Raw genomic sequence first — 23,673 nt, 5'->3', positions numbered from 1 at the left:
CATATGATCAGAGATGTGCCTGAAGATGTGTGAACCTAGTAGAACTGAGAGTGCCTGCACTTAAACCCAAAGTCTCTGAGGGCAAAGCCTCTGCTGCCTTTTTCCACCATTGTATTTTTATCTCACAGGACTGGCACATAGGTGTTCAATAAACAGTTTTTTGCACTTAGATGCAAAAATGTTTAATAAATCCAATCTAGAAAAGTCTAGCCCATTCCAGTAATACAAAGGAAGATATCCCAATTCCAGGGGACTGTTCTATACGATGGATTATAAGGGGAAAGGGATCCTGCGAGCATTGTTTCATGTTAAAAAGCATTTGCAAACTTCAACAGCCTCTCCTTATAGTGTTCTTACCAAAGAGTACAACTAGGAGGCCACCTATGAACAATAGAGATTTATCTCAAATAAAAGCAAGCAAGCATATTAAACACTAAAGGTATTCCAACTAAAAGTGGGGGCCAGGAAGGGAGGACCTCCACCACAACCACCATGCAACACTACTCTGGAAAAACCTGGCTAACACAACTGAAGAAGAAGAAACGAAAAGCATAATGTGGAAAAAGCATTATTTTGAGCTAAAAAACCTTGTCACTAAATACAAGAAAAGAATCCCATTAATAGTAAAATAAATAAATTCTCATAAATAAATTCAAACTATCTGCAACTCCAAACAAAAATTTTTTAAATGTCTAGGACATAACACAAATCCTAAATACATGAAGACATAGGTTTTTGGATGGGAATGTGGAAATTGTTGTCAATCCTTCCTTGAACATACATTAAAATCCAATGAAAGGATGGGAAGCTTTGATAAACTGAGAATCCAGTTCCTCTAAAGAATAAAGGTACAAAACTATCAGGACAATCCTGAATAAGGTATGTATGTGGTGGGGGCAATGTGTTGTCTGCAAAATGACCCAAACATATGGAAACGTACAGTATTCTTTCCAACACAATGACGCAAGTGTCAAGACAAATACACTTAACCGAGCTAACACAGTCCAAAACCTGACTTGCATGAAAGTGTACACACACATGGGATTTAGTTTACAATAAAGAAAGGTCTTTAAATCAAAAAGAGCATTAACTGTTTAAATACAAACTATGAACTCTCTGAGGACTAAGTGGTAAAGAATAATTTTAACAAAAGTGATGAGAGGGGATGGCCAACACTTTAATTTCTGACCAGTTATTCAAGCATGCATTTCCAAGAAGGTTGGGACAGCCTCTGGCATTAGGAAAGCACCACAAACCAGTGCTGGGGTCTGGCCTCCTGCCAAGCAATTCTGTATGTCAACAACACATCACTGGAAGCCTAAGGCCACAAAGGCCAATAATCTACTTTGCTCTCATTAAAATAAATCAGTGCCCTCAAAAAACAGCATTCCTCCAAAATTTTCATCAAACAGGAAGGAATGAAAACATAAATATCTTTAATAGAATGCTATGTAGCCATTAAGTCATGTTTTCAAGAAGTTTTTTAATATTATTTTCTGATTGCAAACATAAAAGATAATACAACATTCAAACATTACAAAATATTTAATGTAGAAACCACAAGCCACATCCACTGATCAAATCTGTTGCTATACTAAACCTTTTGACATCCATATATAGAGTAGCATCAAATTTTTACCCAAATGAGATCACATTAGGTGTTCTGCAGATGTGTGCTTTTAACTTTTATTTTTTCCAGTAAACTTTATGCCCAATGTGGGGCTGGAACTCACAACCCCAAAATCAAGACTCGTGTGCTCTGCCGACCCTGCCAGCCAGGCGTCCCTTGTGTATGTATTTTAAAACCTAGTAATTTATGATGGTTACCTTTCTATACTAGTACATATAGGTCTACATCATTCTGAAGGCCACATAATATTCCATTCTACAGGTACACTGGTTTATTTAAACTCGGTGAAACCACTAATGTAAAAAAACTTTTAAAGCATTAAATGAAAATAATGGGGCATAAAATTGTACAGCATACGTGGCATTTACATGTGTACCTATTTATATGCACATAGAAAATGATGGAAATATCCACACAATGGAATAAGGCAGTTTTTAGAAAGCAAACCTATAGATGGAAGTGTATTTATATGGAAATTCTTGTAGATAGTGCTAAATAGCTACTAAGTAGTATGTGTGCATACACAAAGAAACACACCCACAAAAATGGAGACTAAAAACATAGTGTACGCATTATCTGAGCTCTCCAGGTGGCATATGACACCTTCGCCCCGCCCACCAACTACTGTCTCACATCCCAGGAACTTCACTCTTATAGCTTGAGTTTGAAATGTTAATGAACTGGGTATGATCTCATTGTGCTAAAAAAACAAACACACAAGAGCAAACAACTACAAGGATATTTAAACATACGGAAATACATATAAACTAAGCCAGAAGAAAATTTCCATATAAACTTGTATAGATTATTCATAAAAGGGGGAAAATAAAAAAATAAATAATAAAAGATACGACTTCTTTTTGCATTTTAATTTCAAATGTTATTCTAAGTTTATAATTGGAAACAAATTTTTGAATATAAAATTCAAAATAAATTCAATTGTTGTTGGTCTTTCCTTTTCCTTTCTGCCTACTACTGCTAAGCAGCATGCCCTCTGCTGTGGTGGTCCCCGGGATGTGGCCCCTGTTTACGAGGACACTTCATCTTCCCCTCTGGCCGCCTCCCACTGCTCCCATGGCACCCTCCACTCGCTGCCTGTATCACTTGATGGTGCTCCACACCCACGCCCTCCCCTCTGGCCTCATAGTTCAAACTGAATTCTGGCCACATGGCAAACCCATCACCTTCATTTCTTGACTTGGAGGTGGACCCTCGCATACCCCTACTCAAATTTCCGCATTTCCTTCTGCTTTCTGGAGTACAGATCCCAGTGTGGGTTGAGTAGCAGCCAAGGGCAGGATCTTAAAAGGTCTGACCACATTTGGCAGACAAAGGCAAAGGTGGAGACACAAAGGGACCAAGCCCTGGTCCTAGGGGCCAAGACCACCAATTCCAAGAGGAAGGAAAGAGAGGAGATCAATGACAGAAAGCAGTCTCTCTCTACCCTGGGCAGAGGGCCTTATGAATTTCTAGCGTTCTTTAACCTCCAAATATTGGTTCTTGCATACACTAGACATCTAACCATGAAATGTTATATGCATCATAAACATTTCATGCAGAATAAATTTCACTTGTGAGCTTGACCACTTAAAACTACAGGACAGTGGTGCCGCCTGTACAACAGTGTTGCCACTGTGGTTTCTACCACAGTATTTGCGCCATTCTTTGAATGTTTTATAGCACTTTACTTCTCTAGTTCATAAAAAATGAATAGAAAACAAAAGTATGGGCCTCACATTTAATGTAACTGAAACAAGGATGGAATTCATCAGACACCTCTGCTACAAGGTGGAGCGGGGGGGGGGGGGGGGGGGGAGGTGTCTTTGGCCTCAAACAACTGAACTGGGAAGAAATCAATTAAAGAACACAGATCAGAGGCTTGAAAACATTGAGTGGGACATGTGAGGAGAGCTAACGAAATCCTGTGACCCCACTGTTTCACCTCAGGCTCCCCACATCCCATCAGTTGAGAAAGAAGCTCCATGAGAGCTTCTTCAACCCCATTTCTACTTACTTACTTTGGCCCCTCATCATGGTGCACCTAGATTCAGCCCCCTCACTCATTCTACCTACCTCATCCGAGGGGGCTGGAATTGAGAACTTTAAAGTCAGGAAGCGAGGAAGTTACTTTCTTCGTTTCTTGGGGACAGCATGGTGTGCGGTCTCCTCTCTCTTCTCGTTTGCTCCATTCTCCTGCCTCTCTCTGCAGACCGACATTCTCTACTTCAGCATGCACGTGGTAAGCGCTGCCCCAGCCCCAGTCCTACCTCACCTCCCGGTGACACGCCCAGTGCTGACAGCCTCAGCAACCCAAGTTCTCCGAGTCTGCAAGTACACACCGCAGCTCAAGTCCTCCTAGGGTGGTGGTTCTCAAACTTGGGGTGCCAAAAGCCATCTGAGGTACTTGTGAAATATGTACCTGCCTTTCTAGATGTGACGATCTAGGAGGCCTGTGGTTCTCTAGGATAAAGAGGCATTCCAATAAGCACCCCAGTAGTTATACTTTGAGAACCGCTGCTGTAGGCTTAGGTGTCTGGTCTTGTTCGAATAATCACAAACAGAAGCATACGGACAACAGGGGCTGCTGGGGGGCCAGTTTCATATGGCAATGTCAGCAAAGAGTAAATGACCACTCTCCCTACCATCCTGGCCGCAACCTCCACCCTCTGGTCTTTTAGATGGCTCTTCTCAGATCATCTCCACATCACCCTGGGCTTACCTCTATCACAAAGGCTTAGCACTTACCACACTGCAGCAAAATTTCCTTGTTGGTGTCCATTCTTGTGGGCTTTCCCCAGAAATTTCAGAAGAGAGGAAATAGTATCTAAGAATTTTAGTTTAATGATCAGACCCCAAATAGTTCAAGACGAATAAAGCTACTTTAAAGAGAATGTCTTCTGAGCCAGTATGACTAATCTGGCCATATTTTCACGTCAATTATTAGCTGATCATTTTTTTTCTCCCAAATGAGAAAAAAACATGAAAAGATAGGCCACAAACGATGTACAGGAAAGGGCTACTCTGGTCAGACCTAATTTGAGTGGAAATTGGGAACAAAGGGGACTGGAGATAGGAGACCTCTGGTGTCCTAGTTACCCTAGCAAGAGCTTCACTGCAACCAGATGCTGGCGCTAGGCTACCTAAAGGCCAGTGCTAGTGAACCTTCACCTTCTCTCATTTTGATTCCATACTCACCAAGCAATCTTTTCATTATGGTTTCATTTACCATGTAGGTCTGTCTACAGGGAGAGAATCTGTTGATCATACACACTTTTGAGTATTTGGGTCCCTGCTGTAGTTATCTCCCACTTTAAGCTAACAAGCCAGAATGGAGAAAACAGGAACATTGTACTTTAGTCACACCGGTTTTCAACATAAACTAATACGTCAGTAGGGTTTACATAAGTTTCCTCAGCTTCATTAATGTGGATCTACTAACACAGGATGAGTCCTTAGGTGAAATAAGGTTTCTGAGTGTCCACAGGCTTTAGGACCAGACACTGGATACTTGAGGCACTCACTGAGGCCAGGCATAAACCAATGATTCCCAGGGACCAACCTGAATGGCACATGAGCCTTCCTTCAGATGGTAACACACCGTCAGCACAGCCACCTATTTTGGTAAGCATGTTTTCTTACTCGTCATTTAACTACAGTTCTCATTCAGCAGACGTTGAGGCCAGTGATTATGTCACCCACTTCCAGAGACACAAAGTCTGGCATGGTCCTGTCCCAGAGTGGGCAGTTTCCATGTTTGCTGACGGAATGAACAACTTTTGCTATTTTGCTCACTTCCCCACACGATGTGATTCACTGCACCTGACCCGAAGCAGTCAGCAAGGTGTGAAAGAAGAGTACGGGGCCGACTGAGTCTCTTAGTAGCTCTCTAATATCCAACTACTTCACTTCTCCCCCTGCTCTGACCCTAATCCAAGCTATCATCTCTCACCCGGACCTGAAATGGTTATTGCTGCAGCCACTGTTTCCACCCTCCTCTTCAGAACCCTACAACAGACCGTATTTTTAAAACACAAATCTGATTCTCACGTTACTTTTACAGCTAAAACACCTCAATGGTTTCCCACTGTGTTTCATATTGAGCCCATATACTTACCACTCACTGGAAGGCCTTTCACAACACAGCACCAACTGACCTCTTCCCCACCTTGATCAAACGCCACTCAATTCTTTCCTTTGCTCCAGGCATCCTAGACTTTTGGCTCTTCTCTCTGGAGCCCTCAGAAATGCCCCTGTGCCCTCTGCTTCAGACTACTCTTGCCACAACACACTACCATCCTCACTTCTTCAGTGCTCAGCCTGAGCTTCCCTGGCCTTCCAGAAAGGCCCTATGTGGCCTCTTTCAGGTTAACTGTCCACAGTGAATATTCTCTCTCAAAAACATCAATTGTACAATTATTTTTTCAAAGTCTTTCATTACCCAATAGACTATGAGCTCCAGGAATACACTTCTTTTCCCACTCTAGGCCATGTTTGCTAGAAGAACCGATGGACCTCTCATGCTTCTCTAATCACCCAACAAGAGAGAAAAAGTAGGCCTGAAAGTGCAACTGAGTGTTGGCGGGGGGGGGGGGGGGGGGGGGGGGGGCGGGGGGGAAATGAAGGAAACTGAAAAGCATAGCATGAGGCCAAGGAGAATTTCTGGCAAACACGCAATTCACCGGAAGAGTCTGTGAGTTTTCAGAGAGCACAAACGGGTACTTGCATGGCTGTATAGAACACGTATGCAGTAGAAAAGTGTCAGGATGAAGAAGAATGTGTTCACTCTAAGGATGAGTGTGAGAAGGGAATTCAGCTCACCTGGACCTGGACCCGGCCACCTAGTGTTTGGACCTAGTTCCTCTTCCTCTGGCCAGGTGTCTCTGAGAAGGGGAGGAGCTCGAGAAGGCAAAGCTGGGGAAGGAAAAGAAAACATGAGATACCAAATTTACTTTGCAAACACCGGATTCCTCAGACTGGAAAGGACTGCACCTTTATCGCCTCCAGTGGCAGAGGTCAAGTGAGACCCGGAGAAAGATCTTCCCTCCCAGGATGGAGGGGCCCTGGGCATTGTTCCCTGAGGCAAGAGTTGTACTGTGGACCGTAATCACAGTCTCTTCCCTGTGGGGTTATGCCAATGGCTGTGCAAGTCATCCTCTGAACTTCTTAGAATGTCTTCTAACAAGCAAAGCAAAACAGTAAAGACACAGGGCTTTGGATTTAGAAATCAATTCAAGAACCCAACTTCCCACTTATTAACTATGTGATGCTGGCAGTTCCTCTAAAAGCAAAGGACACGTGTAGGCAAAACTCAGGAAAACAACAGCTGAAGTGGTACTATTATTTATTTACATATTTATGTATTTTACACACCCCATACAATACTTAACAACTTGCTTTTCTTGTCTCTGTTACTCCTCACCACAACACTGTAATCTTCTAAGTATCACTTTATAGAAAAGCAGATGCTCAGACAACTCAATCTCAGAGCCCATGGCAGACTGGTACAGATGAACCTAATGTCACTCTGAAAAACAGAACATCTACTGACAGTTTCCGTGGAGACCACACGGACTAGAGATACAGGTACCCCTTAGAAAAGTGAGTTAAAACTCCAGTTTTGCCATCTAATAGCTAGTGATGCAGGGAAAGAAGTTTAACTGCACTGTAAATTTAAGTACTATGAAAAGATGATCTTCTATTAGGACCTTAGTATTATTGCCATTAGGTAGTTACTTCATTCCTTAACCTTACCCACCATTGTAGAGCTTTTCAACATGCTCCCAAATGGGGGGCTTACGAGATGCTTTGGTGGAGCTAGGACTAGAAGTGCCCCAGCTGGAGTCTGGGATACACGTAGGCAAAGATGGTGAGAGCTACTTTAGTGCTGGAATCGCGGTAGTCCTCCAGAGGACGCAGCAGCAGTGCCACAAGTGACTCTGCGCATGTGCACCCCCCCCCCCCCCCCCGCCACCAGCAGGTAGCCCCACCCAAGAACCAGGGCGGCCCCCCTCCCCCCTCTCCCAAACCACGCCCCGACATGCCTAGAGTACCTCCCCTGGATTGTCTCCCGTGCCACGCCCCTCTCCTGTCTGCAGCCCTGAATTGTCCAGTTCCAGGCTCTTAGACATTTTTCTTTGCGTAAACTCCATACTGACCTCAGAGCCTCCACACCCCAAAACTTATGTCCACAGCACGCATCCTCTTCCCACAGCACGGGTCCGTCTTCTGGAGACCTCACCTTCCCCAAATCTATTAAAATGCCGACATCTGAACCCCAGTCATTCAAACGGACCCTCAGGGCTGCACAGATGAACCCTGTCCCCACATTCCTGAGACTTGGCTTTGGTGTCCTTCGAGGAAATATCTCGCCTGCCACCCTGTTGAGTGGCCACTGCGGCAAACGCTCTGGGCTGGCCAAACTGGAGCCTACACAGCAAACCTGACTCCTGTTCTTAGCCATGCGAAGGTGGATAGGGCTCCCCAGGACCCCTCAGTCACTCAGGACATGGCAGTCCCACTCTCAAACCACCGCCTACAACTCCACGGTCCTTCTTGATGGCGCTTTAGCAACCGCCTACTGGCCAACATGGCACAAGGGTGGGCAGGTGTTTGCAGCCCGGTGAATCTGGACCCGACAGCCCCTCCTTACACCCGTCCCCTGCAGCTCGGCCATCACTCAGATTGCGCGTGCGCAGCAAGCCCCAGCTGCCCACTCTGGGCCCGCCCCCTGCAGCCAAGCTGTCATTCAAGATGGCGCCTGCGCAGTAAGCTTCGGCAGCCACCTCTGGGCCCGCCCCCTGCCGCTCCGCTGTCATTCAAGATGGCGCCTGTGCAGTAAGCCTCGGCAGCCACCTACTGGACAACAAACATACTGCTGGGATGGGCAGGGGTCTGCAGGGTCTATTTATCGTTCAGGACAAGACAGCCCCTCCCTCAGGCCCACCCCCTGCAGTTCTGCCATCATTCAAGATGGCGCCTATGCAATAAGCCTCGAGGGGCCACCCCACGCCAACACAACCCAGGCCTACCCACCCAATGGGTAGGGGTCTGCAGTCTCCTGTTATTCAAAACATGAAAGCCTCTCTCAAGCCTGCTCCCAGCAATACCACCATCACTGATAGTGATACTTGCACAATAAGCTTTAGCTGTCACCTACAGGTCTTAATATCACTCGAGTGGGTGGGGCTCTGCAGCCCCTCCCTCACCCCGCCCCCTGCAGGACCTCTGTCACTCAACCGGTGGCTGCGCAGTAAGTCTTGGCTGCCACCTGTCGACACAGTAGGCGGAACTCCGCAGCCCCTCCCCTTGGGCTCAGCCCCTGCAGCCAAACCCACGTGCAATCAAGATGGCGCCTGCGCAGTAAGCCTCAGCTGCCACCTGTCGGCCAACAGCGTCAGAGTGGGCCCAACTCTGCAGCCCCGCCCCTTGGTCCCACCCCCTACAGCTAGCCCCACTGTCACTCAAGATAGCGCCTGCGCAGTAAGTCACGGGGAGCTCTGCAGCTCCTCCCCCCCTTGGATCCGCCCCCTGCAGCTCGGCTGTCCTTCAACATGGCGCCTGCGCATAAGTCTCGGCTGCCACCTGTCGGCCAACAAACAGTACTACAGTGGGCCGAGCTCTGCAGCGCCTCCTCTCCCCTTGGACCCGCCCCTGCAGCTCCGCTGTCCTTCAAGATGGCGCCTGCGCAGAGAGTCTCGGCAGCCACCTGTCGGCCAACATGAATAGTGCCAGCGTGGGCGGGGCCCGCAGCAGGGTCAGTCCCCCAAACTGCCCGTGGTCCCACCCCCAGCCCCGCTGACAGGGTCTGCGCAACACAGGTAGGCTGCTCCCGTCCCCAGCATTTCCCCTAGCCAAAAGATGGGGCCAGACACACCGCAGGGTGACAACCACAAGGGAAGGCCTCTGCCGCGCCCAGATATCACCAAGGAGTAACAGCCAGTGCGTCCACAGCCTGTAGCTCTGTACCTCAGTACTAACAGTTTCATGGCGGCCGCGACCGCGGCAGCCGCGGCAAACTTAGCACAACGCTTGGCTTCTCCAAACCACATGGACCCAGCCAACAAAATGGTCTCCGGGTCACTAGCCATGGCCCATTCTCAGAAGTCAGAGCTTAGCCCTCAAGCCAGTTGAGGTGGCACCGTCACGGCAAACCTCTGCAGCCAAACCTTCGACTGGCAAAGAAAGTGCGAGGTAGTCAGGACCCTGAAGCCTTCAGAGCATAGAACACGGGGTCACCGTGGTCCCCCCCCCCCCGCCCCCAGCCCTTGGCCCCGCCCCGCTGCGGCCAGCCAGCCACCATCGCACCAGCCTGCGCGGCAGACCTTAGCCACCCCCATCAAAGATGGCGCTAAGGTAGGCGGGATTCAATGATATCGTCACAGCCCAGGCTAGCCGCAGTCTCAACCGCCCTTGGCCCCGCCCCAATCCGCGGCCAACCAATCAGGATAGCGCCTTTGCAGCAAACTTCACCGCCCACACCAAATATGCTCCAGGTGGGCGGGGCTCCCCAATCACTCACAGCCCTGAGAAAATACCCACAGGCGTGAAGCCCTCGGCCCCGCCCCTCACGACTTGTAGCTCCTCCCGCCGCCACTGCGGCAAAACAAGCCCCGCCCCCAAAGTCTGGCAAGGATGCTGAGACAGCCTGAGGGACCTGGCTGTCAGGGACGCCGTGGGACAGACGTAGTGATCTGTAGCCCCCAGACCCGGCCAGCCCACCACTTCCCCAGCACCCACCCTGGCGGGCTCGCCTGACAGAAGTCAGCGGTCGTCCCGTCCCCGTCCCCCACCTCCACTAGGCAAGATGGCGCGGCAGCCCCCCGGCTCCGCGGCCACCTCAAAGGGGCAGCCGGTCCCTGAAACCCTGGCCAGACACGCAAGATGGCGTCCGCGGCAAGCGCGGCAACCCGAGCACCGGACCCGTTGAGAACCCCACCAGGCGGTGTCCGCCGGCTGCCTTCCCCCTTCCCCATCTGACCAGGGTCCCAGAGTGCAGCGTGTGACGGCCGTGCTGCCTCACGCGGCATCCGGACACCGTCCTGACACAGACGTGTAGCGCGGGGGTCCGGCCGGACTCACCTCCCCTCACCACACTGCCTCGGGCCCCACGGCTCGGCCCAGGAGCAGCCCGTGTGCACAGTCTAGCACGCCCACAGGGCCCCTGGCGCCCGGCGGCGCCACCAGCCCAGGGTGGACATGTCCGCTCCTCAGCTCCGACCTCGTCCTCCCCGCGGCTCCCAGCGTCTGCACCGAGCCTCTGCGCGCGACTCCTTGTCAGGCTCTCCGCAGAGGCGGGGCTGCAGCGCAGGCCAATGAGAGGCCGAGCTGCCCACCCCGGGCCCCCTCGCCACGCCTCTGAGCGCTGCCAATCAGGCTGCGGTTGCCGTGGCGATGGCTTGGCGCGAAGGCAGGAGGTTGACGTCAACCCAGCCAACACCAGGGGCCCCTGACAGGGGTCTCGATGAGGGGGTGTGGGGGTGTGTGAGACCCCCACACAAAGAAACGGGGGTGACACGCAGAAGGGCTGACCAACAACTCCCAAACACAAAACCAATGAAGAAAATAAAAATACATTTGTCCAAAAAGTGGAAATCCTGCGGGCAAAACCATGTACGTTGAAGTGTGAAGAACGAGAAAGTGGGAGACGACACTTTTGCGTCCAGGACACGCGAGAGACGCGGGGCTAGTCCCTCCGTAAGCCAGGCTCTCTCGGGCCCCGGGCGGTACAGGCCGAACCGCGCCACAAACCCGGGCAGCGAGGCAGGAGGCTGGCACCTCACGGGAGCGCACCGGCGCTGGCGGACCCGCTGTGGAGAGTCACGCGCGGACTGCACGCCGGGCCAGGCGGACCCCGCCGCAGCCCGCACAGACCCCGACCCGGATCCCCACACAGACCCCGCCGCGGCCCGCACGGAACCCGCACAGATCCCAACACGGATCCCCGCAGCATCCCACACAGATCCCACAGCCACCCCGTCAGTACCCGCACAGATCCCCGCAGCCACCCTGTTAGCAGCCGCACAGATCTCGACACGGATCCCCACAGCCGCCCCACACAGACCCCGCAATCTGTCCGGCAGCACCCCGCACAGACCCTGCGGCGCCCTCATACAGATCCCACCACGCCCGGGGCACGGACCCCGCAGTGCCCCGAAGACTTCCGCGAGCCGCCCACACGTGGCCCTGCACAGACCCCCTCGCAGTGCCGCGCACGTGGCCCGGCTCAGACCCCGCGGACCCCCCACAGTGCCGGTGGGCACACGGCGGACCACAGAGGACACCGGGGAACCGTGGCCCGGGACAGCAGCGAGGGGCGGCTGTCCGGGACTAGGGACAAATTGCTCACGTTTGTAGGAATGAGCTGGTAAGTGTTTTCATTTGTTTGTTAAGGATGCACCCATTTGCAGGTAAAACTTGCGCAAAAGCATACAGGAAATCGCAAGCTGGTTACCTTGAAGGAAAAGGAATTGCGGGTGAGGGGGGGAGGAGGATGAAGGGAGGAATTTTTCCCCTGCTCCAACCCGTACTGTTGGTTATAAATACGAGTTTCTTTTCTAGTAGTAAAAGCAATGAATTATACAAAGTTCATTAACATACCATTGATCCAACTGTTCCATGAAAGCAGAGATAAGCAGCGAATGAAAGATTATAATATGCAAGCATGTTCATGGAGCATCATTTTTTATTAGAAAAGTGTACCCTGCAGAAGAATTAAGCTGTATTCTGGTCAATCCGTACACTGAAACTTTACCGTGGCCAATAAAAAATGTAGGATTTTAATTTTCAAGGAACAAATTCATTAGATGGTTAATTACAATAAGCAGGTTACTTACTAGCGCGCAGAATGTGGTGCCGAAAATTAAATGTTCTGTTCGTACATAATAAGTATAAAGAGAAATCGGTGGTTGCTTGCTACCTTAAGAAGCTACCGGCTTGGGGTGGGGGGTGTTTTAAGCTCCCCGAGTCTTCCACAGTCTCCTCTCAGCCAGCAGCGCCACAGTGAACTTAAAATCTGAATGAAAACACTGTGTGTGCGGCGCACCTCCGAAACCTACTCCCCAGCAGCCTCTCGGGAAATTCGAGAGGCACGACTGCAAGTGACTGCTACGACCCTTAGGTCAGAGGTTTTCACATCTGGCTACACCTCAGGATCGGCCGGCGAGCTGTTCAACCCTGGAGCTGCCCAGGGCCCCGCAGACGGACGCGGTGGTTTTGGAGCTCCCCAGGTGATGCAAGTGTCTGCACGTGGTGCAGGAGGTGATGCCTTTGACACATTCTACGACCCCGTTCTCTCTCCCCAAAGGCCTCTCTGCCTGCACTCCAAGTGTCTCTCTGGATCCTGGATCACTCATTCCCTTCAGATACCACATGCCCTCGGGGACTCCCGCAGTGACTACCCCTTTCCTCAGTGCTCCCTGCCCCTCTCCCTCCAAACCGCTCTTGATAGAGTGGTCTGTCACTAACTCACCGGCCTCACTGCATATCCTCTCCCCCTACCACGCCACCCCATGAAACTGCTGAGCAATTCCCTACGCAGCTAGGAAACTTGACCTTAATCTCGCTTGGTCCTTCAGTAACATTCAACATCCTCATTAAAAGAAACAATAACAAACAAAAACCCAGGCTATCTTATTTTTCCGTGACACCGCACGACACCACCCTGGTTTTCAATGGCCTCTTCTCCATCCTCTTAGCTGGCTTTTGCTCTGTCCAACCTCTAAACGCTCACGACTCGGTCACTAGACTTCTCCAACAACATGCGCTCCCTAGGCATGGTTTAACTACCACCTAGACGCCAACAGCTCCCAAATTTAAATCCTCTGCCACAGAACTTTCCACAGAAGCTCCTGTATCTGACTGCTCCACCTGCATATTCAACAGGAACTGAAAGCATTTTAAGTAAACATTTAATTTCCCTTTTCCTCATTCTATAATTCTATATGTTTCTATAAGCAGTACCAGTTGCTACAGCCAAAAATCTCACAATTGCTCTCGATTCTTCTTTTCCTTACTGTCACCATCTAAATCATCAGCAAGTCCTGCTGACCCTACATCCAAGACATCCCAAATTTGTCCAGTGTTTTCCCTCTTCGTGACAGTCCTAATCACCGTGACTTCCCCTGGTTATTAGCCTACTCACTGGATCACCTGCTTCCACTCCAAACCCTTCCCTCCCAAGATTCTCTACACAGCACCAGGGTGATCTTTGAAGGTGCATAAGATGTCATGGACCAGCTTGAATTACCCCCTGTCCCCTACCCCCGTCGCACTTAAATAGAAGTCTAAAACATGTACCATAAACAAGTCAAAAGAAAAGCCATCAATATCCTTTGTTATGGAAGTGTTAAATCCTGGTGCTGTAAAATTTAACAGTCTTTTCCTTCATATTTCTGCTTTTTCTTCCTTAAGAAATCCCTAGCCACACAGAAGTCAGAAAGATACTCTAGTAGCCTTGGTTGTTGTTGTTTTTTAATGTTAACTTTTCTGTATGTTTTGTGGTAAGGATCTAATTTCTCTCCTGATGGATGTTTCTGCATATGAGTAGGCCTGTCCCACTAGTCTGTCCCACTGGCCCATTTGTCTATCTCTGTGTGTTAACACATCATAGTAATTATTACAGCTTTTGGTATCTTGATATCCGAAAGGGCATCTGCCCTACTTTGCTTTCAAAAGTGTCTTTGGCTATTCTTAGCCCTCCGTCTCCAAATGACTTTTAGAATTAGCTTGTCAAGTTTGATGAAATATGCTGTCAAGGGGGAACCTGACTGGCTCAGTCAGTGGAGCATGCGATCCCTCAGATCCCTCGGGGTAGTGAGTTCGCATTGAGTGAAGAGATAACTAAAAAAGAAAAACAACTGAAAAAAGATATCCCATTGGGATTTCAATTTGATTTTAGAAAGCCTTTTTTCCTATTACTTATCCAATCTGTTATTTGGGGTTACAACATGGTATAGCTTTTTTTTTTTTTTTTTTAAATAACTTCAGGTATACAGGAAATTTGCAAAGATAGGATAAAATATTCCTTACCCAGTTTCTCCTGATGTCAACATCTTACACAACCTTGGTACACTGTGAAAATGAAGGAATTACCTTAGTACAGAACTATTAATTAAATTACAGACTGCATTTGAATTTTACCTGTTTCTATAAATCTCTTCCTTCTGTTCTAGGATCCTAGCCAGGACACATTATTATTTCTTCTTAGGCAACTCTGGGCCATGATAGCCTCTCAGTATTTCCTTGTTTTTCAGGACTTTAGCCGTTTTGAGGTACTAGTCAGGTTATTTTATAGAATGTCTCTCAATGAGTTGGTCTAATATTTTCTCATGATTTGTCTTGGATTGGGAGTTTTTGAGAAGAATTATCTGCTCTTCCTTTTTATATGCTGATTTTGTATCCAGTGAATTTGCTTACCCGTTTTATTAGTTCTAATACTTGTTAGTTTGTCTATAGATTTTCCTGGATTTTTTGTAATGTTAACATCTTTATTAATGATAATTTTTTACTCTAACAGTCAGAACTCCTATCATGAGCATTAATGCATTGACTAGGACCTCTGAGGTGCGGATACTTCTTATCTTTCACCAACAAGTAAAAATGTTCACAAGCTTTTTTGCAGAACCTCTTTATTGGGGGTTAAGGAAATTCCCTTAAGTTCTAGTTTTCTGAAAACTTTAGCATGGATAAGATTAATTTTATACAATGACTTTTCTATGTCTATTGGGAAGATTCAACTTTGTTATTTTGTGCAATCTGTTAATATGGAGAATTAAGGCAAATTTTCTGTTGTTGAAACATGTTTGCATTCCTAAACCATACTTGACCATGATTACGAGGGTTTGATTTATATACACATACAGCTGTATACTACTGGTTTATATTCCATGTTTGTTTTTTACATCTAAATTCTTAATTATACTATCCGTGCCTGGTTTTAGTATCAAGGTTATACCGGCCTTATAAAATGACTTGGATTATTTTGCTGTTATATTCTCCACAATTGTTTATAAAAAATAGGGTTCTCTGCTTTTTGAAAGTTTAGTATAACTCACTGTAAAATCCAGATCTGATGTCTTTTTACATGGAATATTTTGGACTTCATTTCCTCATAAGTTTGGGACTTATATTTGTCTTGAGTCATTTTGGTCATTTATATTTTACAAGAAAACTGTCGATTTCACTTAAATTTATTAGCATAGAATTGTTCACAGCATTCTCTTTGATTTTTAATCTCTTCTGCATTTGTAATATGTCACCTTTTCTAGTACCAATATCATTTATTCTTGTGTTCATCAGTTTAATTAAATATTTGACAATTTTATGTTTTTTAAATGGCTTTTGGCTTTTTGACCATATTCTTCTTTTCCATTTAATTTCTGCACATTTTATTATTTCCTTCCTCCTACTTATTTGGGTTTCTCTTCCAAGCGTCTTGAGTTGCATATTTACCTAATGTATTTTTAATCTTTTGTGATTTTTAACAGATACACTTAAGGCCATAACTTTCTCTCCGAGTATCACTTGAACCGCTATCCATGTATTTCTGTTGTTCGGTACTGAGTTATATTGTTTCCGTTAGATTTCCTCTTCATGACATTAAAGACTGCATGCATTCAGGTTCCCAAGTTCTTCAAAAGTCTTTTGATTATAGATTTCTAATTTAACTGCATCACAGCCAAATGATACCGTCTATAGGTTATTATTTCATAGTTGTTAAAACTTCTTTTGCGATCTTAGGATGTAATCAATTTTTAATTGTTCAATGCATTAGAAAAGAATGAGTATTCTGTAATTGTTAGCTACCAATTTTATTTGTGTTCATGAGATCTGGCTTATTAACTATGTGTTTACATTTTCAGAATTCTTACTAATTTTCTCTCTGCTTAACGTATCAGATCTAAATAGTTATAATAATATCACCTATTATGCCTTTGGTTTTATCCACTGCTCCTGATAATTCTTTTAGCTTTTGCTTTATGTTTCAAGGCCATATTTTTTGGTAGAAACAAGTCCATGATTTCCTCTTTTAAGGTGAACATCTAAGAAATTAATCTGGCGGTTTACTTTTAACAGAAGAGTTCATCTTTCCCCATTTTAAATTTCTGATGTATTTGCTTGTTGAATGTGCCTTTTCCTTTGCTTATTTTCTCCTTTCTTGGCTTCTACTGAGTAGATCAATTTTTCTTTACTCCTTTTTCCCCTCTGCTGATGTGGAAACTCTCAGTTATATTTCAGTTACTTTATTGTCTATCTTTAAAGTCCTGATTTATACACAAGTGTGTATATATACTTTTTTTTGCAAGTATATATATATTTTTAACAAAGCATAAAATAATAAAGGATATTCTGGAATAACTTAGCAATTTATTGAATTTCCTATTCCCCCTTCCTAGTTATTATCTAGAATTTTAGCTATACTTTTTATTTAAAAATTTTTTTTTAGGTTTATTTTTTTATTTTGAGAGAGAGAGAGAGAGAGAGAGAGAACACGCAGGAGAAGGGCAGAGAGAGAGGGAGACAAAGAATCCCAAGCAGGCTCCGCACTGTTAGCACAGAGCCTGACATGGGGCTTGATCCCACAACCCTGGGATCATGATCTGAGCTGAAATCAAGGGCCAGACATTCAACCAACTGAGCCATCCAGGTGCCCCTTAGCTATACTTTAAAGAAAAAGAAAATTTGAGACTCAATAATTAATTATATTTGTCCCTATTTTGATAATTTATTCATTCTGATTTCTTAAATTTCACTCCTTCTCTCTAGATTCATCTGTTTTATCACTGAAAAAAATCCTTTAATAAGTCTTTTAGTTATGGTATAAGGTAGTCTATTTGTATTTCTAAAAATGGCTTTAAAAGACATTTCTAAATGACAGTTTATCTAGGTATGGAATTCTAAGGTGACCCTCATATTCTCCCCTTATTTTGAAGATTATTTTTTCTAATGTCTTTAGACACTTCTGAGGTCTGCTGTGAATTGAAATGTCCCACTGGAGCTTTTAGAATAGGTAGTATTGTGGATTCATTTTTATCCTGCTCAGGACTTGTGTGCCTGATGAAGGTTTTCTTTCCCTTCTGAAGAATTCACACCCAGTATGTCTTGGCCAAAATAGCTTTTTTTTCCATTCCAATTATATTCTCTAATTCTCAGCCTACTGGAGTATATTGGCCCTTCTTCATCTATCTTCCATTTATCTTCTTTATTTCTTGTATTCTTTTCTGAGTTGCTGAGTAATTCCTCTTCTTTAAAAAAAAAAAATATAGGGGCGCCTGGGTGGCGCAGTCGGTTAAGCGTCCGACTTCAGCCAGGTCACAATCTCGCGGTCCGTGAGTTTGAGCCCCGCGTCAGGCTCTGGGCTGATGGCTCAGAGCCTGGAGCCTGTTTCCGATTCTGTGTCTCCCTCTCTCTCTGCCCCTCCCCCGTTCATGCTCTGTCTCTCTCTGTCCCAAAAATAAATAAACGTTGAAAAAAAAATAATAATAAAATAAAATATATATATATATATATATATATACCATATATATGTATGAGATATATATGTATATATACATTTACATATATACACATACACACATAACACACGTTTTATTAAGTCAACTCTATGCCCAATGTGGGACTTGAACTCATGACCCCAGGATCAAGAGTCGTATGCTCTACCAACTCAGTCAGCCAGGCACTTCTGTAATTCCTCTTTTTAACTGCATCCAATAGAGTGTTTCCCTTGTTGTGTTTTACAATGGCTATATTTTTTTCATGTCTAAGATTTTCAATTGGTACTTTTTTATACCCACCTTTTCTCAAATGGATGAACATTTTATGAATACTGTTCCATCTTTCAAGAATCTTAAAGTCACACTAAAACTATCTGATTTGAATTGCATTTTGTCAGTGAATTCATATCCTACCTGTAGATTTTGTTGTCTTGCCTATTATAGGTTTTCCTAAGTTTAATGCAGTGCTTTGCAATTTTGGTTTCTAAGTGTTTCTCCTATGGTATATCTTTATCCCCTTTTCCCCTTCTCTCAGAACTTCACTTTCTTCCACGTCTAGCTTTTTTTTTTTTTTTCTTATTTTTTGGTTATCTCTACCTGCCCATGAGAAACTTACTCCTAAGACAAGTTTTATATTGTCAACTGGGGCTTCTGTGCCATGTGATAAGAGAATATATTATCCACTGAGCAAGATTTAAGCTTACTTAGGCTAGGTCCTCTCTACATGGCTGTCTTTTTACCTACTGCCACTACTCACAATATCAGCTGGAGCCCTGAGTAACTATCACTAGCTTCTTCCAGCCTCATTTCATGTCAGGAGAATCCCAGCCCAGCCCATTTGACACAAGGATCCTGGGGCCTCAAGATGCATCGGGGACTTCTGGACCTTGTTACTCTTCAACAGTCCAATTGTGAACTTCCTCTATTTCAAGATCAAAAGTCCTGAAGGCTTATGTCTTTGAGCCCCACATATCCTTGCATTTTTCTGTTCAGTTTTTTGATCTACAGAGATGTCATAAACATCACTGCAAGTTTATATTAAAAAGAGATTGAAGTGTGCATGCGAAAGTTCACAGCACCATCTCAAAAACAGTATTTTCTAAATTATCTACAGCAGTAATCTCATTTCTTTCCCAAGTGTGCAGTGGCATTCTCCTGAGGCTGACAGACAGAATACTGAGGCAGAGGAGGATTTAGTTATTTTCATTTAAGCCAGATGTTGAAGAGATTTGCAAAAATATAAAACAATGCTGCTCTCCTCAGTCATCTTTTGTTTTGGGAATTAAGACATTTTCAGGAAAAAAAATATGTTACTTACATTAAAATGTAATGGATTTACTACTGTTATTTTCATTAAAAAATTTTTTTTAATGTTTATTTATTTTTGAGAGAGAGAGAGAGAGAGAGAGAGAGAGAGACACAGAGTGCAAGAAAGGAAGGGGGAAAGAGAGAGGAGACACAGAATCCAAAGCAGGCTTCAGGCTCTGAGCTGTCAGCACAGAGCCCAACGCAGAGCTCAACCCCACGAACCATGAGATCATGACCTGAGCCGAAGTCGGACACTCAACCAACTGAGCCACCCAAGCGCCCCTTACTACTGTTAATTTCAATGAACTAATATATGTTTATAATTTTCATTTTAATTTCTAAAACTACATAGCGTGATAGATACAATTCACATAAACAGAATTCTTTGCAGTCCTCAGTCATTTTCGAGAGTATAAATGGGTCTTAAGATCAAGAAGTTTGAGAACATCTGGTCTACAATAAATCTGTAATAGATTGGGCTGTTGGGTGTTATGATCCCATGGTTTATCCCAGAGCTTAATACATGGAAGTCTCTCAGTAAATACTTATTCATTCGTTCTTTCAACACATATTTGAGTGCCTACTACATATAAGGGCCAATGCTGAGGCCAGGTTCATGGTTCACTGTGAATGACACTGAAATGGCCCCTGCCCTAATTCATTTATTTGATAAATATTTCTTCAAGCTTCACTCTAGCTAGGAAGATACATAGGGTAAGTTAGTTGACAAAATGAACCTTTAAAAATCGTGGTGAGTGCTTTGAAGAAAAAACCAGGATGTGGAAACGACGAGGGGTATGTTTGTGGTAGTTACAGAGTAGTCAGGGAAGGTGTCTCTGAAAGAAAAGCAAAGACCAAATGGTAAGAAAGAGCAAGCCCTGGAAAAAGCAAGGGGAATAATAATTTAGACAGACAATGTACAAAGCAATGCACAAAGACCATAAAGGAAAAAGAGGAGGACACCAGGAAAAAGATAAGAGGACATCAGAATGGGTGGAGGACAGCAAAACTGGGATTGAGGGGCACAAAACGAGGTTGTCCAGGTTTGTAAGAGCCAGCTCTTTAGGACCGTAGGCCAAGATGATGTTGAATTGAATCCCAAATGTGACGGGGATCTGTTAAAGACTTATGCACAAGGTCTGACTCAATCCACTGTAAGATGATTCATGTTGCTGTGTGAAGCAGTGGGGGTTCGGGGAACAGAGGAGTCAGCTGTCCAGGCAGAGGAGGACGGTGCTCTGAACGAACGTGGTGGCGGTAGACACAGGCAGAGATGAACAAACAGAGGATGTATTTTGGTGACGGAACAGAGACATCTTGCTGATAGAATCTGTGTGTGTGGCAAGGAAAAAAGGTATCAGAAATGATTCCCATGTTTCTCGTTTGGGCAACTGGGTAGATGGAAGTATTATTTAGCGAGTCTTTGAGTCACATGTTTGGTGGGGGAAGAGCCTAAAATCAAGAGCTCTCTTTTGGATGTGTTACATTTGAAATGCTTATACTCAGATCAAGGATAAGGAGAGACTGAGTAGGGATTCTGGAGAGGTCTCTGCTGCAGCTCTAACTCTGGAAGTCCTCTGCACAGAGCTGGGTTGTTGCAGAAATGGGTTAAAATCAACACTTGGCAAAATAAAGAAAGAAAATCAGTTTTTCAGTGTTTACAACTTTTATGTATATATTCACTGCTGAATAGGTAAATATTTTAGTATACAAATTTGTATAAAGTTCCTCAGTGATGCAGATCTAACCAATTTTCCTTAAGAGTAAACTTACTTTTATTTTTTAACTCTCTCAAGGAATTTTGGGACAACAGAAAACCAAACATTTATATTAAAGGCAACCAACTCTTTCACATAAACTGCTCCTCAATTCAAACATTAAAATAATAGCACCTCCAAGCAGTTAAATTACATATAAGATGAGGGCTAGGCAAAGGACAACCCTGTCGTAAATCAGAGGTTGTAAGAGGAAACCATGTCAAGTCTGGCAGACAGTGTGAAGGTCCAGAACTACGAGAGTTCCCGTATGCCAAGAAGGCTCACCCGCCATCCAGTGTTCTCACATGTCCCCAGCCAAGAGGGCACTGGGCACCTTCTCTCATCAGAGGCAAAAGCATTCAGAAGTCAATTATCACATGCTAATCAAAATACTTATTTGGAAAACGCAGGGTTATTCACACACTTTTCTTGTGCATTGGTTTATCAGCCAGGAAGGTCTAATCCTGACCTGGGAAAATGGCAGATGCTCATCTATTCAACCGTTTGCGAAATAGGTGTGGAATTGCAACTACGTCCAGACGCTAGCGATACAGCCAAAAAAGAAATAGTCTCTGCCTGAGTGGGACATACATCCACAGATGAAACCCAACAATCAAATACCCACACAATGTGAGGGACACGCAGTAAGTGTGCTAAAGACGCACACGTACGCTGCGAGTGTGACCCAGAGCTGGTGCTGAGGAAAGACGGCCGATGCCTAATTAAAAGTGTGTACAAAGGTTAGGAGGCAGAGAGGAATATGGGAGCCACAGAACGGGGAATACAAAGTGGCATAAGCCAGATGCTGCCGAGAAAAGTCAGACCCTGCAGGGTCCTGAAGGCCATTTAAGGACCAGAGATCCCTGGCAATCATGATCTCCAGGACACAGCAGGAATTCCTCCTAGGGGCGACCACCACTCAAATCTCACCCAAGTCTCCTGGAAAATGGCACAAGTGCCACACATACTCACATGCTGACACCTCAGGACGTGACCAAGATGATATGGAGAGGTGATCCAGCTTTCACGGTGCAGATAGGCCAGGAGAGGAAAATGCACTCTTACCTGGCTGGTTTTGCCAAAGGCCCATCACGAGATATTATCTGAAGAGAACAAGAAAAAGGCAATCATTCAGATAAAAGTAAAAAAATGACTCATAAAGCAGAAAAAAGCTGGAGATAAGAGATACAGATTTTACAAATTCTATGTATTACATATAATACAAAATTCCCAAAGAATGAGAAATAGCTCATGGAATGATCTCCAAGATACACTGTTAAGTGAAAAGCCAAGGAGTTAAACACTTCATTGGTTAAATTAAAAGGGAAACAAATATATACCTATATTTGCTTTTTTTTTTGAGAGAGACAGAGTGCGTGAGCAAGCACACGCATGTGTGCGAGTGGGGAAGGGGCAGAGAAAGAGGGAGAGAAGTCTTAAGCAGGCTCCACACTGTGAGCGGAGCTCAATCCCACGACCTGAGATCATGAGTTGAGCCGAAACTACGAGTCGGACCTTTAACCGACTGAGCCACCCAGGTGCCCCCTACGTTTGCTCCTGTATGCATGGAATAACTTTGGAAAGATTATTCACAAAACTAGCGACACTGGCTGTCAATAGGGAGGGAAGGGAACTGGTGGCTGAAGACTGCATATGGGAAGGAAATTTTCACTCCATACCCCTTTCTCCTGTTTGAATTTTGAGTCACATAAATATATTACCTATTAAAAGCTACAGCAAACACATTAATATTAAATAAGATTTGACTAACACATATGAAAATTTAATGAGAAGGAACATTTTCAAGGAAAATAAAAGTGACCAAAACCGACTATCAAAGGGATAGGAAAAAAGAAGTTAGGAAAAATCTTTTCACAAAGAATTTCTATGTGTTAAGATCTCCCAATACATTTTAATAACCTAGCACTGGGATTTTAAACCGCACGATCTCTAGGAGATTAAAAACTAATACTTACTGAACACCTTTCTGGTGCTACGGACTGCATTAAGCGTTACATGTTTTTTGTAGCTCATCCTTCAAACAGGCGAGACAGGTGTCCTCATCTGCTTTACATACAAGGAAACTAAGGCTCACGGAGTCTCACTCAAACTTGCATGCCTTGTAAATGACTCCAGAGGTCAGACTCTTCAACCACTATGCTACGTGATTCTATGCTAACAAATTGGAAAACCTGAAAGAAATGCATCATTTTCTAGGGAAGCAGAAAATAACGTGAAATCTCAGTTGACTGGAAGTGTCCTACAAATGCCTGAGGGCTAATTACTCTTAGTCTGCACAAATTGTTACAGGGCATTAAAAAAGGCAGATGGCTTGCCAATTCCTTTAACTAAGTTGGGAGAGTGGCTTTCGGGAACATTTTTCTTACAATGACAATGTGTTACCAGAGCAGCTATCTTGTTGTGGTACTTGCTCTGTGTCGGCCACCAGGTTAAGCACTTTAAAAAATGATCTGGGAGCCACTTGGAA

The 23,673-nt window shown here is 45.0% G+C and overlaps 2 protein-coding genes across 11 annotated transcripts in view; one reads left to right on the top strand and one right to left on the bottom strand.

Annotated features, from left to right (window-relative positions):
- The window catches only part of PEG3 (paternally expressed 3), a 32,930-nt gene extending 22,007 nt beyond the window's left edge, over positions 1–10,923 (bottom strand). For 3 of the 10 annotated variants that reach the window (XM_045440153.1, XM_045440157.1, XM_045440152.1), the window contains exons 1-4: positions 10,709–10,889; positions 6,449–6,541; positions 4,376–4,418; positions 3,704–3,833 (exon numbers count right to left, since the gene is read on the bottom strand). The gene's annotated coding sequence lies outside the window, so the exon portion shown is untranslated. Of the gene's footprint in view, positions 1–3,703; positions 3,834–4,375; positions 6,542–7,785; positions 8,313–10,708 lie in introns of those variants that run through there. The other 7 variants (XM_045440158.1, XM_045440156.1, XM_045440159.1 and 4 more) reach the window with 5 other exon arrangements.
- Positions 10,434–23,673, top strand: part of LOC123578448 (serine/arginine-rich splicing factor SR45-like) — a 42,608-nt gene continuing 29,368 nt past the window's right edge. Inside the window, exons 1-2 of the mRNA XM_045441322.1 lie at positions 10,434–10,505; positions 11,329–11,993. Of these exons, the coding sequence (XP_045297278.1) occupies positions 10,434–10,505; positions 11,329–11,993 (737 nt within the window). The remainder of the gene's footprint in view (positions 10,506–11,328; positions 11,994–23,673) is intronic.

The sequence above is a fragment of the Leopardus geoffroyi genome, chromosome E2 (assembly GCF_018350155.1).
Source record: "Leopardus geoffroyi isolate Oge1 chromosome E2, O.geoffroyi_Oge1_pat1.0, whole genome shotgun sequence".
Classification (NCBI taxonomy): domain Eukaryota; kingdom Metazoa; phylum Chordata; class Mammalia; order Carnivora; family Felidae; genus Leopardus; species Leopardus geoffroyi.
Note: the sequence above shows the minus strand (reverse complement) of the source record. Positions and strands in the feature narration are given on the sequence as shown.